Source organism: Hydra viridissima, unplaced genomic scaffold (assembly GCF_058129835.1).
Source record: "Hydra viridissima isolate aposymbiotic clone 2 unplaced genomic scaffold, HvirCarnegie_v1 scaffold_1, whole genome shotgun sequence".
In the NCBI taxonomy this organism is placed as follows: Eukaryota; Metazoa; Cnidaria; class Hydrozoa; order Anthoathecata; family Hydridae; genus Hydra; species Hydra viridissima.
The window spans coordinates 17,278,254-17,300,370 of record NW_028324300.1 but is presented as its reverse complement, the minus strand read 5'-3'; the positions used below and the strand labels follow the sequence as shown (position 1 = coordinate 17,300,370).

General features: G+C 28.7%; 2 protein-coding genes and 2 pseudogenes across 2 annotated transcripts; 3 read left to right on the top strand and 1 right to left on the bottom strand.

The window, feature by feature from the left end:
• The first annotated feature begins 1,825 nt into the window (after positions 1-1,825).
• LOC149893651 (uncharacterized) lies at positions 1,826-13,508 on the top strand (annotated as a pseudogene).
• Positions 13,509-14,410: 902 nt separating this feature from the next.
• LOC149893650 (uncharacterized) lies at positions 14,411-17,200 on the top strand (annotated as a pseudogene).
• A 714-nt stretch (positions 17,201-17,914) lies between these two features.
• LOC149893649 (uncharacterized) lies at positions 17,915-19,635 on the bottom strand. The gene is made up of 2 exons (XM_090071684.1): positions 18,112-19,635; positions 17,915-17,932 (listed from the first exon to the last, which is right to left on the bottom strand). The coding sequence occupies exons 1-2, from the start codon at positions 19,633-19,635 to the stop codon at positions 17,915-17,917; spliced, it is 1,542 nt and encodes a 513-aa protein (XP_089927810.1).
• A 498-nt stretch (positions 19,636-20,133) lies between these two features.
• Positions 20,134-21,686, top strand: LOC149893648 (uncharacterized). Its single transcript, XM_090071581.1, has 7 exons — positions 20,134-20,137; positions 20,480-20,536; positions 20,641-20,757; positions 20,849-21,021; positions 21,125-21,189; positions 21,409-21,500; positions 21,616-21,686. The coding sequence occupies exons 1-7, from the start codon at positions 20,134-20,136 to the stop codon at positions 21,684-21,686; spliced, it is 579 nt and encodes a 192-aa protein (XP_089927707.1).
• The last annotated feature ends 431 nt before the right edge of the window (positions 21,687-22,117 follow it).

Genomic DNA, 22,117 nt, shown 5'->3' with positions numbered 1-22,117 from the left:
ATTGCATTTTACCACAAAATCTTTTTCTATCCATATGACATCATCAAGAAACAATGCCAAAGTATATGGGCCTTCAAACCGTTGAGTCACCCTTCGAAAATCCTGACCATTTGCTCCAACACAATATATATTATTCAAATCAAACCAATAAATCATCTCAGTTGGAAAATCTAGCACCAGTGTGTATAGTAAAATTTGATGTGATTTGTAAACAATATGTTTTGTAGATTTTTCTCCATCTATGCTTATGACCCAAATAAATCCAATTTCCAGCTAATACAAGAACATTTTGCTACAAAAAAGCACATCAAATAATTATCAAACAGAATAGTGCTACCATCAATTGTAATATTAAAAAACATGCAACAAAGCCAACTAAAAAATGATGCGTTACTTGAATAGGATCTCAATCAACCAATTTTATGAAAGTTTCATTTTGATATTAGTTTAAAAGTTCAAAAGTTAACATATCAACTTTTCCTTAATTATAATATATAATATGCATATATCAAATTGAAATATTAGACAAAAAACTGAATCAAAATACCAACTTAATAACCAAATTAAGCTTCAATAATTTAAAAGAGCAACTGAGATGCATTTTTTAAATAACTTTAAATTATTTGGAAAGGAAAAACACCTTAGAGATGGATCTACAACAAGAGCAAAAGGTTTGTTAGCATTCACAAGTTGCAGCATGTTACTTCCATCAAGCTCAGAAACCTCAATAAGATTATCTTTTGGAAGAGTCCAGTAAAGCTTTAATCCCACCCAATCAATTGAGATAGCATATACTCCGTTTAAATTTTGAATGATATCTTCTTTCATGAGGTTTCTTGGAATAGACTTGTTAGCATTTAAAAGATTTAATCGAAACATAAAAAAGTTATTGGAATCATCTCACAGCAGAGCATACAAAAAGCTAATGAACATAAAAAGAAGCAAACTGAAATGAAAAGTAAATCAATAGTATTGAAGTATTCAAGTTGAAAAAAGTTTTTAAAAAAAGTTCTTTCCATCTTATATTATGTTAAATTATGTTACTTTAGAGAGATCTTACTTAAAAAAAAAGACATTAACAACTATGGAAAAAACTGGTGTGAAAACTCAAATCTTCTTCATTCATACCTTTATTTTCTATCAAATCTTAAAAATGATGTTATAAAAAATGAATTTAAAAGATTTTTTGAAAGAGCATATTCACAAAGAAATAAAAAAGGAATAAGGTTTTAAGACATAAAATGGTTTTAAAGTTTATTTATGTTCTATAATAAGACCATTAAATAATATTAATTGTCTTAAAAATACAAAAGTTTTTAACTTAGTTTGCTGTCATGATAACAAAATCATTATGATAACAAAAAGATAAGAAAATTGGAATCATAAGCTAAATATAATTTAAGTAGTCTATAGTTTAGGAATAATATGTATATAAATATGCAAATATGTAGGAAAAGTACTTAGGTGCATTAAGCTAAAACATAAGAATTGCTACATTTCCTCAACCTACCCACCCATTTTCTCAACATTCCTTTTCTTGTTTTTTGGTAAGATCATTTCGTCAGGTTAGAATTATTTTGTTCTATCTCGAAATTTGAAAAAAATGAGTTTATGCCTTTTTCTCTTTTTTTGTTATATTTTCTTTCTAGCTGTATTACTTTTAAAATTGAAAAAAAAAAATTAAATAGTGTCAAATTAGGTGTAACCGATTGTTTTATGTGCAAAATAGCGATAGTTTTGTTCTATTTCCAACAACCAATAAAATTGTTTATAAATCGCATAAAATAATACGTGTTCTTGTTTATTTCCTCTTTAAAATTTTAAAATGGCGGAAAATATTAATGTAGATCTTGGAGTAATAAACCAAAATACAGGTATTTTCTTATATATTCTAGTGCTAATCGGCTGTTTTTAGTATTTAAAAAAATCCAGCACATTATTTTAGTAGAAAATGTGTTATCATCTTTCTAGAACCTCACGGATTTTCTTGTATATGTGACATATGCACTAGTGTGTGTATGTCACATATATAACAGAATCCGTGAGGTTCTAATGAGATGATAACACATTTATATATATATATATATATATATATATATATATATATATATATATATATATATATATATATATATATATATATATATATGTATATATATATATGAGACCGTCAATAAGATGATAACACATTTTATATATATATATATATATATATATATATATATATATATATATATATATATATATATATATATATATATATATGTATATATATATGAGACCATCAGCTTCAAAACCGGCCCTTTGACATTTTTTTCGATTTTAAATGAAGCACACCAAATGTTTCGTAATGGCTTGCACTATATTGAAAAATTAAAAAAATGATGGAAAATCTGTTCAATCCTATAGTTTTTACTATGTAAAATTCAGCAAATGGTGCAAAACCGGCTCTTTTTGTTTGCGCAGCTGCTTCAAAACCAGTTTATTATTTCAGCCAATAGGAAAGCACTTATCATACCACGTGATCGCAACAGCTGATATTGAAAATACTTTCGTTTTTAATGCTTTTATCCTCTGGAAATTGCAAATTCTTCATGATTTGTCTTGTAAGTAATAGAAAAAGTAGAAAATGTTTATGAAATATTAATTAACTAAACATTAACAGACTTCTTACGATAGAAAACGATCGAAAAGTAAAAAAAACAAGCAGACTGCAGTCACGCAAACGCGTGGCAGACCCCGAAAACACAAAACGAGCAAGGGAGAAGAAAGCTAGGTATGCATTACTGATGAAGTATTATTTGTAATTATGTTTATTAATTTTTAACTTCTATTTTTCTGCAGGTATTCAAAGAAGAGTCCACCAAAAATCCCTTCATGCAAGCACAAATTGGGTGCTTTCCAATGTCACTGCCTGTCACAGAGTGATGTCATCACTTTCAATGAGCGATTTTATCAAACAAGTAAGAAAATGGACCAGGACAACTTTATTTTGAAGCATTGTTCATCCCTACAGCCGAAACGTGTTAATGGTGAATCAAATAGGAAAAGAGAATTTACTGTAAAATATTTTGTTACAAAGGCTTTCTCTTCCTCTATAAGAATACCAGTTTGTAGGAGAACATTTTTAGGAATATTAGGCATAAAAAAACATAGACTTCTTGGAGTTATCAGTAGATATCACAAATCTGGTACTTCAGCCAAAGAAAGTAGAGGTGGAGACAGGGAAGCAGAGAAGTTTGTTGAGAAAAAAGAGAAAGTAAATAAATTCATAGAATCATTTCAAGTTAGTGAAAAGCACTACTGTAGGTCACACTCAAAATGTAGGCAGTACTTACCAGCTGAACTCTCAACCGCTGCAATGTGGAGGATGTATAACAAAAAGTGTGATAGTCATTTAAAAGTTACCAAATGGTTTTTTACTAATATATTCAATACAGAGTATAATCTAGGTTTTGGGACCCCTAGAGTTGACACCTGCTCTGCATGTTCTGAACTTAAAACTAGAATCAAAAATACAAAAGATCTCCAAGCCAGAGAAAAAATAGTTTTAAAATTAAACATCCATTGCCAAAGAGCTGATGCTTATTTTGACAAGCTGTGAGAAGAAAGTGATGACCTTGTTACCCTCTCATTTGATTGTGAGAAGAACCATGTCTTATCTAAACTATCAGATCAAGCTGCATATTATAGGAGGCAACTTAACTTTTATAATTTTACAATTGTGAAAGGGAGCTCTCATAATACATTTAACAAAGAAAATATTGATTCTCACTATTGGATAGAGGGGGAACAATCTAAGGGATCAAATGAAATTGCATCTGCTCTTTATTTTTCTCTGAATAATTTAAGCATGTCTAGCAACATAAAAAGAGTCAGATTGTGCTGTGATGGATGCCCTGGGCAAAATAAGAATACAGTAATGATTGTTATGATTAGTTATTGGCTCCACAATAAAGCTTATCCTCATATTCAAACAGTGGAACTGGATTTCCCAGTGACAGGTCACTCCTTTATCCCACCAGATAGGGTGTTTGGCACCATTGAAAAGGTCATCAATAAGAAGGAGATCATTGTTAGCCCCAAAGAGTATGTGGAGGTCATTGAAAAACATTCTGCAGTTTTCCATTTAGGAGAAGATTATGAAATTTTTGATTGGAAAAGTTATTTGAAAACAGTTCTAAGAAATAATGTTTCTTGGCATTTCAAAATAGCTAGTTGTAAAAGAATCATTTGTTAAAAAGACCAAGAATTATTGAGGTGAGAGGTGAACCTTTTTATACAGTAGAAGTTAATGCTTTTAAGTCATTGATCAAGAAAGGTAAAAATTTTAATTCAATTAATTTACCAATCATTCATTCACAAATTAAAATTAACCCGAAGAAAATAAAGGATGTAGAAAAATTATTGAACTCTCATTATGGTGTTGATTGAAGACAAGATCAAAATCTTGAGTTTTACAATAAAATCATACCTAAAGAGGAAATAGATGGCATTGACTCTGATCAGGACAGTGAATCAGAAGAAAATAATGAGCTGTGCTGTAGTGAAGATGGATCATCTGATGTTGATGATGCTGATGTTAGGATTTAGTAATTTAAATTTTGTGAATTTAAAACTATTTTATTGTAAAGAATTTCTTATTATGACATTGACTTGCCTTTTTAATGTGTTTTTTAAGGTGCATATAAAAAAAAGAAAGCTATATAATTTTTGTCTTGCTAATTATTACATAAGTAAATTTAATCTTTTAAATGTTGTTTACACATGTATTTGTGGCCTATACATGTCTAGCAGAAGTTTTATGTACACCATAAATTTATTAAATAACACCATATTGCAAGAACCATAATAAACTACTATAAAACCCAGGTAGCTTAACTTATATGACATGTGATGCAGGTATTTCTTCAATTTTTATGACCACTAATAATTAGTTACGTTATTGCATTTTAATAGAAATTTAATGCATGACAAAAATTATTTCGAAATATATTTAACTTTTTAAAAAACATTAGCAGGCTATCCTGCTAAAAAAAAGGGGGGAGAGAGTTTTCTAACATTGTCCATAGATGGCGTAAATATACTGAAAAGCGTGTGAAATCGCGGTGGACTTTAAATAACCATGGGTTCCAACGAAATTAATCACAAAACAATTAAAATTTTATTAAAATGTGCAGTGGTTGGATCAAAACCGGCTCTTTTTTGAAAAAAATGCCCTTTAATTAAATATTTCTATTCAATGATTATCACAATTACTGATATTCACATAGAAAACCATTCATTAGTGACTAAACATGAAGTGTATATGTTTTTTTTAATTTTTTTATTTGCACAAAAAAAAAAGTGTATCCTGTAAAACTTGCTTTAGTGCAAAGGGCCGGTTTTGAAGCTGACGGTCTCATATATATTAATAATTTATTATTGCTCTGTTCTTTTAAGAACATTGAATACTCTATTTTATAGAATACTCTATTTATATATATATATATATATATATATATATATATATATATATATATATATATATATATATATATATATATATAATCATTATTACACGTTGTATATACCAAATAAATTAAGACTCAAATGTAAATGAATTGCTTCGTATGTGGAAGAAATTGTCTTATTTTTACCTATTTGAATAGCATAACTTTTTTAGGTTTCATTTTTATTTTTAGTTTACCCACAACAAGTTAATATCATGGTTACTCCCTATGTTTCAACACATCCTTCAATTGCTGGTCAACTGCGATTACCTCCGCACGGTGGGAAAACGAGAAAACGTCAGGCAAACTGTTATAACTGGAAACAGTCAAAAAGAAAGCGACTTAGGCAATCAGGAAAAGAATATATAAATACCAGGGGCAAGGTTATTCAACTAAAAAGTATTAAAAATAAAAAAGATTGTGGAAATTGTTGCAAGTTTAAGTGTTCCGTGAAAGTTTCAGAAGACGAGTGAAAAAAATTATTCAATGGATTGTGGGGAATGTCTCAGATTGAAAAGCAACACTTTTTTAGTAAAACTACTGAGCGATTAGATAAAAAAACGACTCAGATCAATAAAGTTCGCAAATCAAGAAGAAAATATACTTATTTTTACAATTTCTTTGTTGATAATGTCAAACATCGTGTATTTAAGGTGTTGTATTTGTCTACATTAGAAATCAGCAGCAGGCAAATATCATACTATCATGAAAATAAGCTTGAAACTGGTATTCCTGCCCCTACAAAATGGGGGAAACATTGTAAAAAATAAGTTCTTGAAATGACTAAACAGAGTATAGAAAACCATATTAACTTGTTTCCACGAGTTGAGTCACATTATTGTCGAAGCATATCCTGCAAACAATACTTTGATTGTTCATTAAATTTGAAGAAACTTTATGATTTGTATTTAACATATTGCACTCAATATAAAATTTTACCAGCAAAGGAATGTATGTTCCGCAATATTTTTAACACCAAATTTAATATTGAATTTCAAAAGCCAAAAAAAGATCTATGTGATACAAGCTACCAATTTTGCATTATTGAAAATGCAAGTGAAGAACAAATCCAAAAGTATAACAAGCATATTGCATCAAAAAATGAAACAAAGATTGAGAGAGATAAGGATCGAAAGTTGAAGTCCCCTACCACAACCATAGTTTGTATTGATCTACAAAATGTCTTGAGCTTGCCAAAAAGTAAAGTGGGAAAATTCTTTTATAAAAGAAAGCTCAGTTTTTATAATTTAACAGGTGACTCTTCGCTGAACAAAAAAGCATATTGTGTATTATGGGCATGAAGGTATGTCTGGTCGTTCCGGTAACGATATTGCCAGTGCTTTGATATGTATGCTTAATCAAGTTTACAAGGATCTTCCTAATACTGACAAGTTTTTACTTTGGTTTGATTCTTGTGTTCCACAAAATAGAAACAGTCATATGTCACCTGCATTACGTGAGTTTCTTATTGATCATCCAAATATTAAAATTATTGAACAAAAGTATTGTGAGCCAGGGCAAAGCTCCATTCAAGAATGTGATAATATACATAGTCAGATTGAGAAATCATTACATTCGGCAGAAATATTCAGCCCTCCCCAGTTGGTAAAAGCAATATTGAATGTTAACCAGTGTAAACCATTTTTTGTATACCAAATGCAAAAAAAGGACATTAAAAATTTCTCAAAAATTGCCTGTCTTATGAACTACAAAAAGGTTCCATACTTTAATGTCAAAACACTTGTATATAGGTCTAATGCTCCTGGTAATGTGTACTTCAAGAATCGTTTTACAGATATTTATAAGGAGGTACGGCTGTCTAAGCCAAAAAACACTAGAGGATCAGGAAGTAATCTTGAAGAACCATCAATTCCATTGGCATCTTGTTTTCGACATAATATTAAAATTTCTAGTGAGAAAGTAAAAGACATTGTTTCTATGTACCTATACATGCCAGCTGTAGATGTTTGTTTCTATAAAATATTATTTAAGTAGTTTTTTTTCAACTCTTCATCCGGAAGCAAGTTTAATTTTAATTGTTTTATTTATATACTTTAGTTATGTTATTTTTCAACATTCAGTTTTAATTTGTATAAGGTTCATTCAAACTGTTATTAACATGTTATTCGTATTAAAAACTATGTTTGTTTATTTTCAATAAATCTTTTTAGATAGAAATGATTTTCTTTAAATATATATAGCTCTTGTTAAAAGCTGCCCATCCTTCCAGAAGCAATATCAGTTGAATTCTGTCAAAGTAGCAATAAGAAAGCTAATTATATCATCCCATCCATTTAAGTTTTCCAACGAAGTGTTTTAGGTTTCTATATTTGCGTTTAAATCCCTAAGTTAAAAGTAATTTATTGTAATTCATTTGCTTTTCGCAAAACGTTTAAATTGTATTTACTAAAATATGGAGATAGCACAAAATAATATTAACGCGAAATGTATTTATCGAAATTATCTCCAAACAGGGTCGAGCCATAATAGCAATTTGAGCAACTTATTTTTTTTTCAAAACAAATAATTTTTTTTAGAATACAGGAAAGTATTAAAAAAAGTTTTCATTAATGAAAAATATATCGCCAATTCTTCTGCATTACTACCGACAGTCGGCAGTCTATTTAAAATTACTTATTCTACCGAAAGCTTGTTTTATTGGTTGATTTGACACGTGAATATCTTAGCCAATGAAACGGACTTTCGGTTGGATAAGAATTTATTTTTGGCTACCAACTTTCGGTATGCTATCCACGGCGTTTTTTAAATCGTTAATATTTCGTTTGTTTTAGTTTTTCTTTTAGCAGTTTTATTTTTATTAATTTTTTTTTTTAGAAGGAAAATAGGGGTATGGATGTTATTTAAAGTTATACTAATGCTATTTCCATAAAATGGTTATTACTACTTTGAAATTTCTGTGATGCTGTTAACTATTTTTGTTCTTTTTTAGAAAATTTAGAAAAATTGATTAAAATTTTGTGCCAAGACTGACAAGGTATGTCACATGTTATTGTGTGTAAAGGTTAAATTTTGTTAAGAGGATTACAGTTCTTATGAAGAAAAAAAAGAAGGTAAAGAGTAATGTTTGTCAATATATATTTTTTATCTTTTTAAATTTTCTCGCGTCATTTCTAAAATTTTGTTTGCACACGTTTAATTTTTGCATATATGCTTTTTTTATATGAATGTGTATGTGGTAATAAGTGCTTTATAGTTGTTTTATCAATGTGTTTTTATAATAATGTGAAGTGTTTATTTATTGTTTGTGTATATGTTCATATGTGTTCTAATTGTTTTAAAAGTATGTTTAGATATGTATATAAGGTATATATTCAACCTTATATACATATGTAAGCACATTTATTGTGTTAATAGTTTGTACATATGTTTATATTATGTTGTTTGCTTGTTTTCAAAATGCTGTGACTTGGTAAACGCAGAGCAAGATTTGTCAACTTTGCCAGCTAAGTGATGTACTTTTAATAGAGGGTTACACGATAGAGTTTAGTGTCAAACTTTACTGCTTTAGGTCTAGCTGTTTTCCAGCCTTAATTTTTAAAGATTATTCTAAAAATATATAATAATATATTTTAATAACATTTTGTGTAATGTTACTAATGTTTTGTTATATATGAATATTATCTTACTTAAGTTATATTATTTACATATTATATAAACTTATGGTGTGCGCTTTTGTTGTATGTTGTTGCTGTGATGTTTTTTTATTATCTTTTGAGTTAATATGCATTTGCTTATCTTCATGTTGGTGTCTATTGTTAAAAATGGTACATAGGTAATTTTATTAAAAATCACTGCTTTCAATCATTCCTTAAAACCAAATACAAATTATTTTGCAATGTCACAACCCTGAACGTGCTATATTGGTTAGAAATCATTTTACATTATCTCAGTATTACATTTATAAACTTTCAGTTAGACAATTTTTTTCTTCACTCTTTTATGGCAAAAAATTGTTTCAGCAATATCCTGTTGATGCGTATGTTAAAATGGCAAGCGCCTTGCTTTCATCAGAAATAACCTAAACAAATTGAGAAACAACCAGTATAATGTCTTACATGAACATTTAAACAATCAAATGCAATTGATAGGTTGTTAAAAGATATTTGCAACAGCAACTCTCCGTTCGGTGAAAAAATCATTCTTTTTGATGATGACTTTAGGCTAACTCTGCCTGTTATGAAAAGAGGACAACCAGCTGAAATAGTAGAATTGTGTATAAAATGTTCTTTGCATTGGCAATAGATGCAGAAGTTTGCATTAACTGAAAATATGAGAGTACAAGATGGGGAAGGTGATTTTCCCAACGGCTATTAACACTTGGTAATGGAACAATACCTGTCAAAGAGGAGGATCCTTTTACAAGATGCATTGAAATACCAAATCAGTGAATTATTAGAGGAAATGAATCGATTGTTGAAAAGAATTTTGGAGATGCTGAACAAAATGATTATTTTAAACGCGTGATTTTAACACCTTCTAATGTTGATTATTATCAATCAATGAAGAAGTGCTTGAATGTCTGCCGGGTGAGGTCAAAATTTATTTAAGTGCTGATTAAATGCTCCATCAGATTCTAATTTACCTTTTGTTCTGAAACGTCGTCAGTTACCTGTCAGATTGGCTTACTCAATGACAATTAACAAAAGTCAAGATCAAACATTTGATAGAGTTGGGGTATATCTCAAAAAACTGTGTTTCTCTCATGGTCAACTATATTTTGCATGTTCATGAACTAGAGCATTTAGTAGTTTGTTTTTCAAAATTGATAAACATCTCATTCAAGGTATGGTAGGTGAAAAGTGTTATACAAATAATGTTATATTTTCTAATGTTCATAATTTATAGTCTTTAGAGTTTTATTTTGAAAATTTACTGTTATTAGGTTTTGAGCACATTTTATATCTACAACCTTATTTATTATTTAAATTTTTTTTTCATAGTTTTTGATAAATATATCTGTCATTTAATATTGCTATAAAATGTGTTTATATGTGTTATATAAAACCATAGTTTTGTATAGTTGTATACATGTTTAAGTTATGTTGTTTCCATGTTTTCAAAGTAGTGTGACTTGGCATTTTGTTGAGCAAGATTAATAACCTTGCCAGCAAAGTGGTGTACTTATAGCAGAGGTGTGACTCGGCAACATTTAGTGCCAGGAGGTGTTATTGCTTTAGAGCTAGGTTGTGTTGTCTAGGATTTTTTAATTATTCTGGAATACCATAGTAATGTCTGTTAATGTTCAGCGTAATGTGTATGAGAGAGTATGCAACCTTGATCTTGCTATAAATGCAATTTATATCTTAATTTGAATTTTTTTTATTTTTTTATTTTTTTTTTTTTAGCATTGTTAATCCTTTGGTACTTCGAAATAGATTTTATAGTTTCATTTTCGATAAATGTTATTATCAACTGCTACGTCAAAATAGGTTGCTATAAGAAGGTAAATCGATTTTTTAGTTTTTATTTGGTGTTTTTTTTTTGTTTTTTTTTGTTGCTGTTGTAATTATGGTATCATAATTCCATTTTGTTTTTTCTTTAAGATTTACGATTGACTTATTTATACGGTTTATAAAAAAAAAACCTGATTACCATTTTTTGTAAGTTTTTGTCAGTTAAAATGATATAAATATATGCAATTAGTTAAATTTTTTAAAAAATTTTCTCTATTTTATGCCTAATAATTTGTTGTACGTAACTTAGGGGATCTATTCAAACGGGGGGTGAATATTGCAGTTTTGCGCATTTGTCATATATCGAGTTACTTAAATTTTATAAGGTGTTTAACTAATTAATTAGCTTAGTTTGCATTTGCAACTCTTTGAGGTAAGAGGAAATTCTTATCCATGTTAAATTCTTATATATATTTAAAAAAAAAAATTCTTATACATGTAAATCATTGTTTTACATTTTATTATTCTGATAAAAGGTCTTCATAAAAAACTTGATTACCCATAATAAAGATAACTCTATTCTTCTGACCACCATTAAGGCGAAAACGGGGAAGGGAGGTCCATTATTAGTGTCAAATTATTTAAAAGAATAAAATTTCGAGTAACAAAAGGATTTTTTAGTAAATAGTAGCAAATTACCATTTATTAAAAACTATGGAAAATAGTTTTTAATAAATGGTAATTTGTTACCATTTACAAAAAAGTCCTTTTTAAAAATCCCTATTATGGTTTACCATTATTATTATTATTATTATTATTATTATTATTATTATTATTATCATTATTATTATTATTATTATTATTGTTATTATTATTATTATTATTATTATTATTATTATTATTATTATTATTATTATTATTATTATTATTATTACTATTATTATTATTATTATTATTATTATTATTATTATTATTATTATTATTATTATTATTATTATTATTATTATTATTATTGTTATTATTATTATTATTATTATTATTATCATTATTATTAGTAGTTAGATTATTACTAATATTTCTATTATTTTTATTATTGTAATTACAATTATCAATATTATTATTTTTATTATTATTATTTATATTATTATTATTAATTTTATTATTGCTTTTTGTTGTTAATATTAGTTTTTATTATTAGTCCTTATATTATTATTGCTATTATTGCTTTTCACATTATTGTCGTCAGTTGTTTATCTCTACTGTTGCAGTAGTATTCTATTATATCACGGTACTGTTGTTCTGTTACATATGTGCATTTTTATAAATATATTTATTTATATCAGTATGTGCATTTTATATTATTATGTGTTTTATATTATTAGTATGTGCATAGTATATTATATTAGTATGTGCATTTATATTAGTATACACAAAAAGTTCGTATAATTCGTGTTTCAATATTCTTGCCAATAAAATTTAAAATAGATATTCTTAACATTAACTTATGTATATATATGCTTGATAAAATAGATATTTTTAAATTTAGATCATTTAAATAATTAAAGCTATATTGCAAATTGACAAAGTTGGTATTAGATTGTTAATTGAGACTTGTCGCCGTAATTAGAAGTCTCCATCTGATGCTCACAAATTCATAACTACTGTCTGGGGTGAGGATGCAACTTACATTCAAACATCAAACATAAGTGATTATAGTCAGTTTTCAGATGAATTGAGGTCAGGTAGACCTAGTACCTCAACAACTTTAGACAACATTGAGATCATTCAACAACTGCTTGATGAAGACAAATTTTTAACAATAGAGCAAATTTGTGTTGTCGTAAACATTTCTTTTGGTTCAGTTTATTCAATAAACACCGGAAAATTGATGAAAAGATCAATTTGTTCACAATGGATTCCATATGGCCTCACCCAAGCAAATCAACAAAATTGGGTTGAATTTGCGCATAAATTTCTGACAATCCTACGAGATGAATTGAATGTTGAACAACGTCTAATTGTTGTTAATGAGAAGTGGATTTACCACATATCGATCGGGTGCAAACGCAGTAATCGCGCTTCGATTTCAAAGGGTGAAGAAGCTGCGAAACGTATCAGGAGATCAAAATTTGATGCAAAAAGTATATCAATTTGCGCTATCTCATTTAATGGCAAGGCCTATGTTGAGGTACTTCCAAATGGACAATCGGTCAATTCAGAAGTGTACATGCTTTTCCTATCAAATATGCATTCTAATTTTATCAACAAAGGCATGAAAAGAGTAACATGGAACACAATGCTCCTTCAGCACGATAATGCCAGGCCACATGTGTCTGCTGCAGTCAGAGACTATCTTGCTGAGAAAAAAGTCACCCGTGTCATTCAACCTCTATATAGCCCCGACTTTAACTTGTTGGACAGATATGCTTTCTCTTCATTTGAATTTTATAGCAAGGATTTGGATTTTCAGACAAAGGAAGAGGTTCAAGAAGCCATGGAGACAAACTTAAGGTCTCATTCACGTGATCATATGCAACGGCAACTGGAAAAACTGAAAACAGATTTAAATAAAATTATTTTGAAGCATGGTGCTTACTTATGATCCACTCTTAATTTAATTGTTCTATGCTTATTCTTTGTTATAAAAAAAATTGATTATATGAACTTTTTGATTGACCTTAGTACTAAGTTTATCTCCATAGCCGATCATGGCTAATTTGAGTATATTCGAACTCAAGCCCTTCTTTCTATGTCTCTCTACCGTATACTTTTACATGGAGATCTCCCTTCATTCTTTGAGTAATACTTTATTAACACTTATTCTATTAGAATTCAACCTTTCTTCTGCTCTTGCTTCTACGATTGTATGTGTTCCGCAACAAAACCATAAAGTTTAGCCATTAATGTAGCTAAACTTTATGGTTTTGTTGCGGAAGTCCAAAAAGCTTGCCCTAACTTTATTGTATAGTTGCGAATGTATACTTACTCTAACCTCTAAGTCTTGTTATATGCTTAACTTTTTTTATTATTGTTTAATATATCAACTGTATCTTATTAAATTCAATTGTTTCCTTTAGAGTTTGAGGAAGCAAAAAAATTTTAATTGTTATTTCATCTGCTGTATGTTCACCATTTATCATATCACCTGCTTTTTTGCTTTTTAAACTGTTATAAACTTTAAACTAGTTTGAACCCTAACATCTGTTTTTGAAACAAGATACTGATAAAATTAATATTTATCCAAAAAATCATTTACTTATCTCTTCCAAGAAATAACCGGTTCTTAATCTTTTCTCTGTCATTCAGAAATAGGCATTTTTGAACTTTTTAAAAAGTTTTAATATTCATCTATTAGAATAGTAAGTTGAATTCGTTTCCCACCCAATTTCCTGTAAATATTCTTCGTGTCTTAGATATTGTAAGTAACATTATCTAAGAGATGAAGAATAATAACAGGAAATTAGTTTTAATGATCTATTTAGATAATAAAAATTTATATCTGAAATGTCTAACGCAAACTATTTAAGACTCTGGCGAAGAAACGATGAAACCCAGTAGGAAGTTCTTAACTACTGTCACGATTCTTGTGAAGAGACCATTTTATTGGATTCACCATCCGATAAAAAAGTTTAAATAGTTGAAGAAGAAGTTGAAATAGTAAAAGGAAGACTGGATTTAAATGACGAGGTTTCACCCTCATCTTCCATTTTTAGCGATGTAAATAGCATTTATATCTCAGAAAACTATGATGTACACAATAAAGATAGCTTGGCCTCTGAACTTTCATCTTGGGCATGTGAACATCACCTTACAATGGCAGCAACAAATCATATCTTGCTATTATTTAAAAATCATGATCACAAAGATTTGCCTAAAGATTCAAGAACCTTATTTAGCACACCAAGAAAAGTTCCTCTAAAACAAAAATGTGGTGTTGATTATTTTTACATAGGTTTAAAAAGTTCAATAAAAAGTAAGATAGAAGAGTTTTCATCTCATGAAGACAATTAATCTATTGATTAACATAGATGGTATACCATTGTTCAACTCATCAAACACACAACTTTGGCCTATTCTTTCATCTTTTCAACTTGCCGGTCCATTTGTTGTAGCTCTTTACTGCGGTAGCTCCAAACCTGAAAGTTGTGAGGAATTTTTAAAAGAATTTTTAGACGAGTATCGTGATTTGGAGGTTTTTGGTTTAAACTATAATGGCAAAAAATCTAATGTAAATTTTAAATGATTTATTTGTGATGCTCCAGCACGTCAGTTTTTAAAGGGAATTAAGGGTCATACTGGTGATGATGCAGGTGAAAGATATAAAGTTCATGGAGTAAATATAGAAAATCGAATAGTTTTTCATGATCTTGACTGCGAACCAAGGATAGGCCAGGATTTTAAGCAGATAGCTTATACAGTGCATCAGCTACTTGTTAGTCCTTTAATCTACTTCAGTGTTGAATGCATCAAAGATTTTTGTTTTGACTATATGGATTTAGTTTGCTTAGGGGTTGTTAAAAGATTGCTTCTGTACTTAAAAAAAGGCCCTCGTTGTTGTCGCATATCATTTAATCAGTTAAATGTAGTCTCTGACACTATTTTATTGCATTATGGAAAAAATGCCATCAGAATTTGCACGCCAGCCACGTGGTCTAAGCGATCTACGAAGATCGAAGGCAACTGAGTTCAGACAGTTCTTGACATACACTGGAATAATAGCCCTTAAAGGAACTGTTAGTTCACCAAGTTTTATTAATTTTTTATCTTTATCTGTTGCAATAAGAATTATGCTTACAGAAATGACCATTTGGAATATGCTCATAAATTACTGGTCTATTTTGTTGCAAGTAGTAGGGAGTTGTATAGCGATTCTTTTTATTCATATAATCTACACTGTCTTGTTCACTTGCATAACGATGTTTCAAACTTTGGATGTAATTTAGATCAAATTTCTTGCTTTCCTTTTGAAAATTATTTAAATTCGTTAAAAAGGTTTATTCGCCAAGCAAATAATCCGAAACCTCAAGTTGTGAAACGCATTCATGAGTTTGAAATAAATAATTCAATAAACTTTTCAAAGGATATAAAGACCAAAATTTCTACAAATGAAAAAGACAATTGTTTTCTTCTCCATTCCGGAGAAATTGTTTTTGTAATAAGTATTTTAGATATGACTACTTTTATTTGTAAAATGTTCCAAAAGAGTCTATTAAGAAATTACTTTCCTGATCCATTTGATTCAAAGATGGTTGGAATTTATTTTTTATGTAAGTCTAACATTGGCAAAAGAAAAACTGTAAGTAAGGTAGATATTAAAAGAAAGTTGCATGACTACCAGTCAATGATAGGGTTGTTCTATGTAGGGGAAAACCTCAATGAATGGGACAGTTTTTGCAAAATGATTTTTAAACGTAGATAAAATTGTTTAATATATATATTTAAATATGTTTGATAACCACCGACTCTTGCTCAATGATATAGTAAAACAAAAAAATTGGATTTGCATTTGGCGATTGGTAAAAAGAGAGTTTTATTGGAGCAGACATTTGTCCCATTCATTAAGTATGTCTCATTGAATGGGACAAACATAAAAGAATTTAAAATAAACGTAATTTATTCAATCATTTTTCAAATTAGTTTATTAATTGTAAATGTAGTTAAATATATAGATACATACATAAAGACCACACAAAAAATATTTTTAACTTTAAACATTTTAACTCTAAATAAATTTCAATTAAAGTAGAACTTTCTCATTTTAAAATATTTTATTTAGTTATTTTTATTTAAGTAAAATATTGCAGTATAAAAGTGTGTAAATAATACCCATTACTCATGGGGATAAAACTAAGGGGCAGCAGCATCCCTCTGCTGAGCTGTAAATAATACTTTACTAAATTCATTCAATTGGTAGTACTTTGTCCCATTCAATATGCGCATCACTTTATCCAAAAATGATTAGTCACACCAAAATCACCATTAATTAAGCTTGAATTTAAGCATGGAATTTTGTTTTCCATAACTTCAAAAATTGTTGCAAAATCAGAAGAAAAAAAACATTTTTAAAAATTACTTTTTACATTCGAAAACACGATAACATCCATTGTCATTACGGTCGTAGAGCAATAGGATGGATGAGTCGGTCAGTTGAGTTCTTGTTTCTATCACTCTTTGTTACAGGAATTTGAATATCATTACATCGATGCTTGTATAAGAATTTGAGTTTGTCCCATTCAATAATCGTCCCATTCATTAAGGTTCTCCCCTACTTTACTTAACGATGTGATGTGGTAAGCCAACTATGTATATGATTTTAAAGAGTCTAAGTTATGTATGCATGAATAAATATAATATATATATATATATATATATATATATATATATATATATATATATATATATATATACATATATATATATGATTTGAATGTTGACATCTTGTATAAGAGTGTATGTAATGTTAATAAAAAACATCAAATAATACGAATTCTCTAAATACAAATATTAATTTATTATGAGAAATTTTCGCTGGATTATGGTTACCAGCATCATCAGCTCGTAAAAATATTTTAAATTACAAAAAACGGTTAAAATTAACTGACGTCAGCAGTTGAATGGCTTCTTTCTTTTTTTATATCCTTACGTAAAAACGTAAAAAATGGTGTCCAAAATTTAGTTTTAACAAATTGCCCATTATCCAGATTAATCCCGCCATTTAGAGTGGAACACTGGTGCCTCTGTATCTCAAGAGCCTCACGGACCTTCCGATCAAATTTTTTTGTCTCTACTTTAAGAGTTTTAGTTCTCTCCCAATTAATTTCTTCTGAACATGATTTATCATGTGTGGCTATTGCAGACTGATGATACTTGCCCTCATTTAAGAATTTTTGATGTTGTTGGGTTCGAGTTCTAATTTGTAATTTCGTTTCGCCAACGTATTTCTTTAAACAGTTGCATTCAATTAAGTAAGTTCCAGGTTGGCTATTGCGTGGTAATTTAGATTTGTTTTTACACGTTAGCAGTGATCTTAAATTGGGATTCGATTTAAAAACTACCCTATATCCAACTTTTCTAAATATTTTTCTTAATTTTGGGGAGAGTGATGGTATCCACGGTAATGAAACTGTATGGAGGGTGTCACACTCGGATTGATATTTGTTTTTATTTATAGACCGATTTTTTCTAATTTGGTTTGCAATACTTACCAGTTGACTTTTGTCGTAACCATTTTCGTTGAACATTTGAATTAGAAAATTTATCTCGTTTTGTAAATGTAAATCACTGCATATGGAGTAAGCTCTGTGAACGTAACCTTTAAATATTGCGCCTAAAATTTTGGGGTCGTGATTTGAGTGAGGTTTAATTTGAATATTCGTAATGGCTTCTTTTCTGTAAACTTTAAACTCGTAATTACCATTAGTGTTATTTATTACCGTTACATCGAGGAAGTTTAAAGTTTTATTTTCGCTTTCAATTTCAATTGTGTATTGTATTGCAGGGTGTTGTTTATTCAAAATAAGTTGGAATTGCTCTGCCTCCTGAATTTTTGAAAATCTAGCATGACTATCGTCAACATATCTTAGATAGGATTTTAAATCAAGAGGAGGGTTTAATGTTTTTGCAATATTAAAAGCATTTTCTTCGTGGTATTGTAGAAAAGATTCCGCCAGTATGACCATGAACGAAAGGCCAATAGGACCGGAATTCTCCAACTCATGAATTTCTTCGTTCCACAAGAAATAACATCGATGTAAACAAAGATCTATCAGCTTTTTAGTTTCCGATATAGTAAGTTTAGTAGAAGATTTGTAGGAATCATCTTTATTTAGTTGATCCAAAAGAATCAAAGTAGCTTCTTTAAGTGGAATTGATGGATAGAGGTTTACTACATCAAATGAAACTTGAATCTCATTTTTTTCTATATTCCATGAGTTTGCTTTGTTAATAAAGTCAAGAGAGTTTTTTAAACGTGTTTTGTTTTTGTTCAAGACAGGTTGTATTGTCTTCACTAAGTAATTTGATATTCCATAGTTAGGCGTGCCGATTGTTGATACTACTATTCTCATAGGATAGGATTTTTCAGGTTTGTGAGCTTTAATTAGACCATACATACGAGGTGGGATGGGGTCACTTGGATATATATTATCATATTCAGTTTTTGAAAATCGTTGCTTTTTATTAAGTTGTGAGAGATAGGTTCTGATCTTAGTCGCGTAACTATAAGTAGGATCTTCACTCAGAACTTTTGTTGGACCAATCTGTTCGCGAATTTTTTCTAAAGCTTTTTCGTGTTCTATTCTAACAAAACCATTACCTTTATCAAACGGATATATATCAACAAGTTTGCTTTCTTTAATTTCTTTAAGTGCTTTTCTTTGTTCTCTTGTTAAATTTTGGCTTAATTTTTTGCCCATTTTAAGTTCTTTTAAGACATTTTTCCTCAAATCCTGTGCATTTTCAATCTTGTTGTTATATTCCAGCTTTAAAGCAAAAGACTCTGTTATTGCAATAATGTCCATATAAGGGATATTTCTCAAAGAAGGTACAAAGTGTGGGCCAAGATTAAGAAGATCGTTTTGGTGTTTTGGAATCTCGGTACTGCATAAATTTAAAACAGCGTTCTTTGTATACGTGGTTAACTTGCAGCTGTTATTACCGTGGTTACTTTTAAATTCGTTTAGAAGAACGTTAAACTTTTTGAATAATCTTTCTTTTGACTTTTTGAACATTATTTCACGGGCTTTCTCAGTGACTTGTTCGATTTTTTTGTAGTCTATTTCATCAAGAGTAACCTTAAGAATTTGCTGGAGATTTTTAGTTTCATTTATAAGGAAAAAATATCGTTTTCTAGCATCGTTTTTGATACAAATCAAAATTTTTAATCTAAACTGAAAAACTATACTCTTTGCTCACTTTGTACTTACAGGGCTGTTGATACGTAACGATTTCGGAATAAGTTTGTGTCTTTCACATTTTTGCAAAAAAATTAAATGCTAATATATAATGCTAATATATATATGGTTTCGCTCTAGGTTAATAGTGTCAAAAATTTTCTATGAACTTTAGCTCTGATTAAATGCTAATATATAATGAAATTCAATATTGTGTCAAAACTGAAAGAAATACTCTTAAAGTAGAGACAAAAAAATTTGATCGGAAGGTCCGTGAGGCTCTTGAGATACAGAGGCACCAGTGTTTCCCTCTAAATGGCGGGATTAATCTGGATAATGGGCAATTTGTTAAAACTAAATTTTGGACACCATTTTTTACGTTTTTACGTAAGGATATAAAAAAAAGAAAGAAGCCATTCAACTGCTGACGTCAGTTAATTTTAACCGTTTTTTGTAATTTAAAATATTTTTACGAGCTGATGATGCTGGTAACCATAATCCAGCGAAAATTTCTCATAATAAATTAATATTTGTATTTAGAGAATTCGTATTATTTGATGTTTTTTATTAACATATATATATATATATATATATATATATATATATATATATATATATATATATATATATATATATATATATATATATATATATATATATATATATGTAGAGCATAATATAGTTGATCTACCAATTCCTTCGATAAACTCATTGCAAAGAAAACTAAGTCATACTGCTGGTTAGTTCTATGTGCTTTTGTGTACTACAAGGAAAGTGTAGCTTTTGGGGACCTGACGTCCCTAGTTTTTTTTTAAGTTTACTTTTTATATTGTTTTTTTAAAGAATTAAATATCATACCGAATGTTATGGATTCTTCTTCTTCAAGCAGACCATTGCAGCCTGAAACTGCAAATGATTTAGCAAGTAGTTGCAAAAGGATTTATCCTTTACCAGATGCAGGTAAAGTTGCTTGTTTCTATTTCATGTTTTCTTTTGTTGGTTTGTAATATCAGTAAAATTTTATTTAAATTATTGTTTTTTTACTTTTTAGAGATTCAGAAAAAAGTTACGTTTCAACTTGCTGAAATAAAGAACTTGTTGATTGATAGAACTGCACATTTCTCTAATGATGCAGAAGAAATTTTTAAACAGTGTAAATGTTCAGACGAACTTATTATTTTAGAAAAAGCAATTGCTGACGGGGATATTCAATACAGTACTTTTGTATGCTTGAATATAATTATTTACTCCTTTATGTTATTGTCATAGCTTCTTTTTTTAATTGACTTTTTTTATAATTGTTTATCAAATTATCTATTTGTTTTAGGTAAAACAGTTATCATCAGTTGGCGGTAAAAATCCAGCTAATGCAACAAAAAATATTCTACTCACGTATGTTACCAACATAAGTTTTTTTTTAACGCTAATTCTAATACATATTTTTCAGAAGATAAGTCATCGTTTTCATTTGTTTTTATATTAAATAAAAATATTTATATTAGAAAAATTCAAAATAGGATATATATTTACCCTATTTTGAATTTTTCTAATAAATATCTAAGATATAAAATTTCTAAGCACTGCTAGTGAAATATATTTTTGCATATTTAGACTGACAACAGACAATGTTTTGTCAGAATACAGCATGAATTATTTAAAGAAAATATTTAAAGAGCTTGTAAATCTATGTAATGCAATCACCGGTATCGATCATACCTTATTATTGTATTCAATTAATTCATGATTAAAATTTTTTTTTTTTTTTTTTTTTTGATGCACTGATTTTGTTGATAAATTTTTTCTTATTCTATTTAATAGATATTGGAACAATAATAAAACATTCTTCCGAACGATTGAAGAGAAAATCCTCTCATATTAATTGGCATTGACTATATTCTATATAATTAAATGTTGCATTTTTTAAATTTATTATCCTTTATAAATTTGTAATTCTTTATGTCTCTCTTGGTCTCTCTATGACTAGATAGAATCATATCAAATTAAATAAAAGGCTTGTATCTCTATGACTAGATAGAATCATATCAAATTAAATAAAAGGCTTGTATCTCTATGACTAGATAGAATCATATCAAATTAAATAAAAGGCTTGTATCTCTATGACTAGATAGAATCATATCAAATTAAATAAAAGGCTTGTATCTCTATGACTAGATAGAATCATATCAAATTAAATAAAAGGCTTGTATCTCTATGACTAGATAGAATCATATCAAATTAAATAAAAGGCTTGTATCTCTATGACTAGATAGAATCATATCAAATTAAATAAAAGGCTTGTATCTCTATGACTAGATAGAAT

What these genes read in the sequence shown, in the direction of transcription:
- LOC149893648 (XM_090071581.1), top strand. An exon ending in TTATCCTTTACCAGATGCAG is followed by an intron (nt 20,758 to 20,848) that starts GTAAAGTTGCTT and finishes TTTACTTTTTAG; the next exon opens with AGATTCAGAAAAAAGTTACG. An exon ending in TCTATGTAATGCAATCACCG is followed by an intron (nt 21,501 to 21,615) that starts GTATCGATCATA and finishes TCTATTTAATAG; the next exon opens with ATATTGGAACAATAATAAAA.
- LOC149893649 (XM_090071684.1), bottom strand. Translation starts at nt 19,635, where the DNA reads ATGTTCAAAAAGTCAAAAGAAAGATTATTCAAAAAGTTTAACGTTCTT.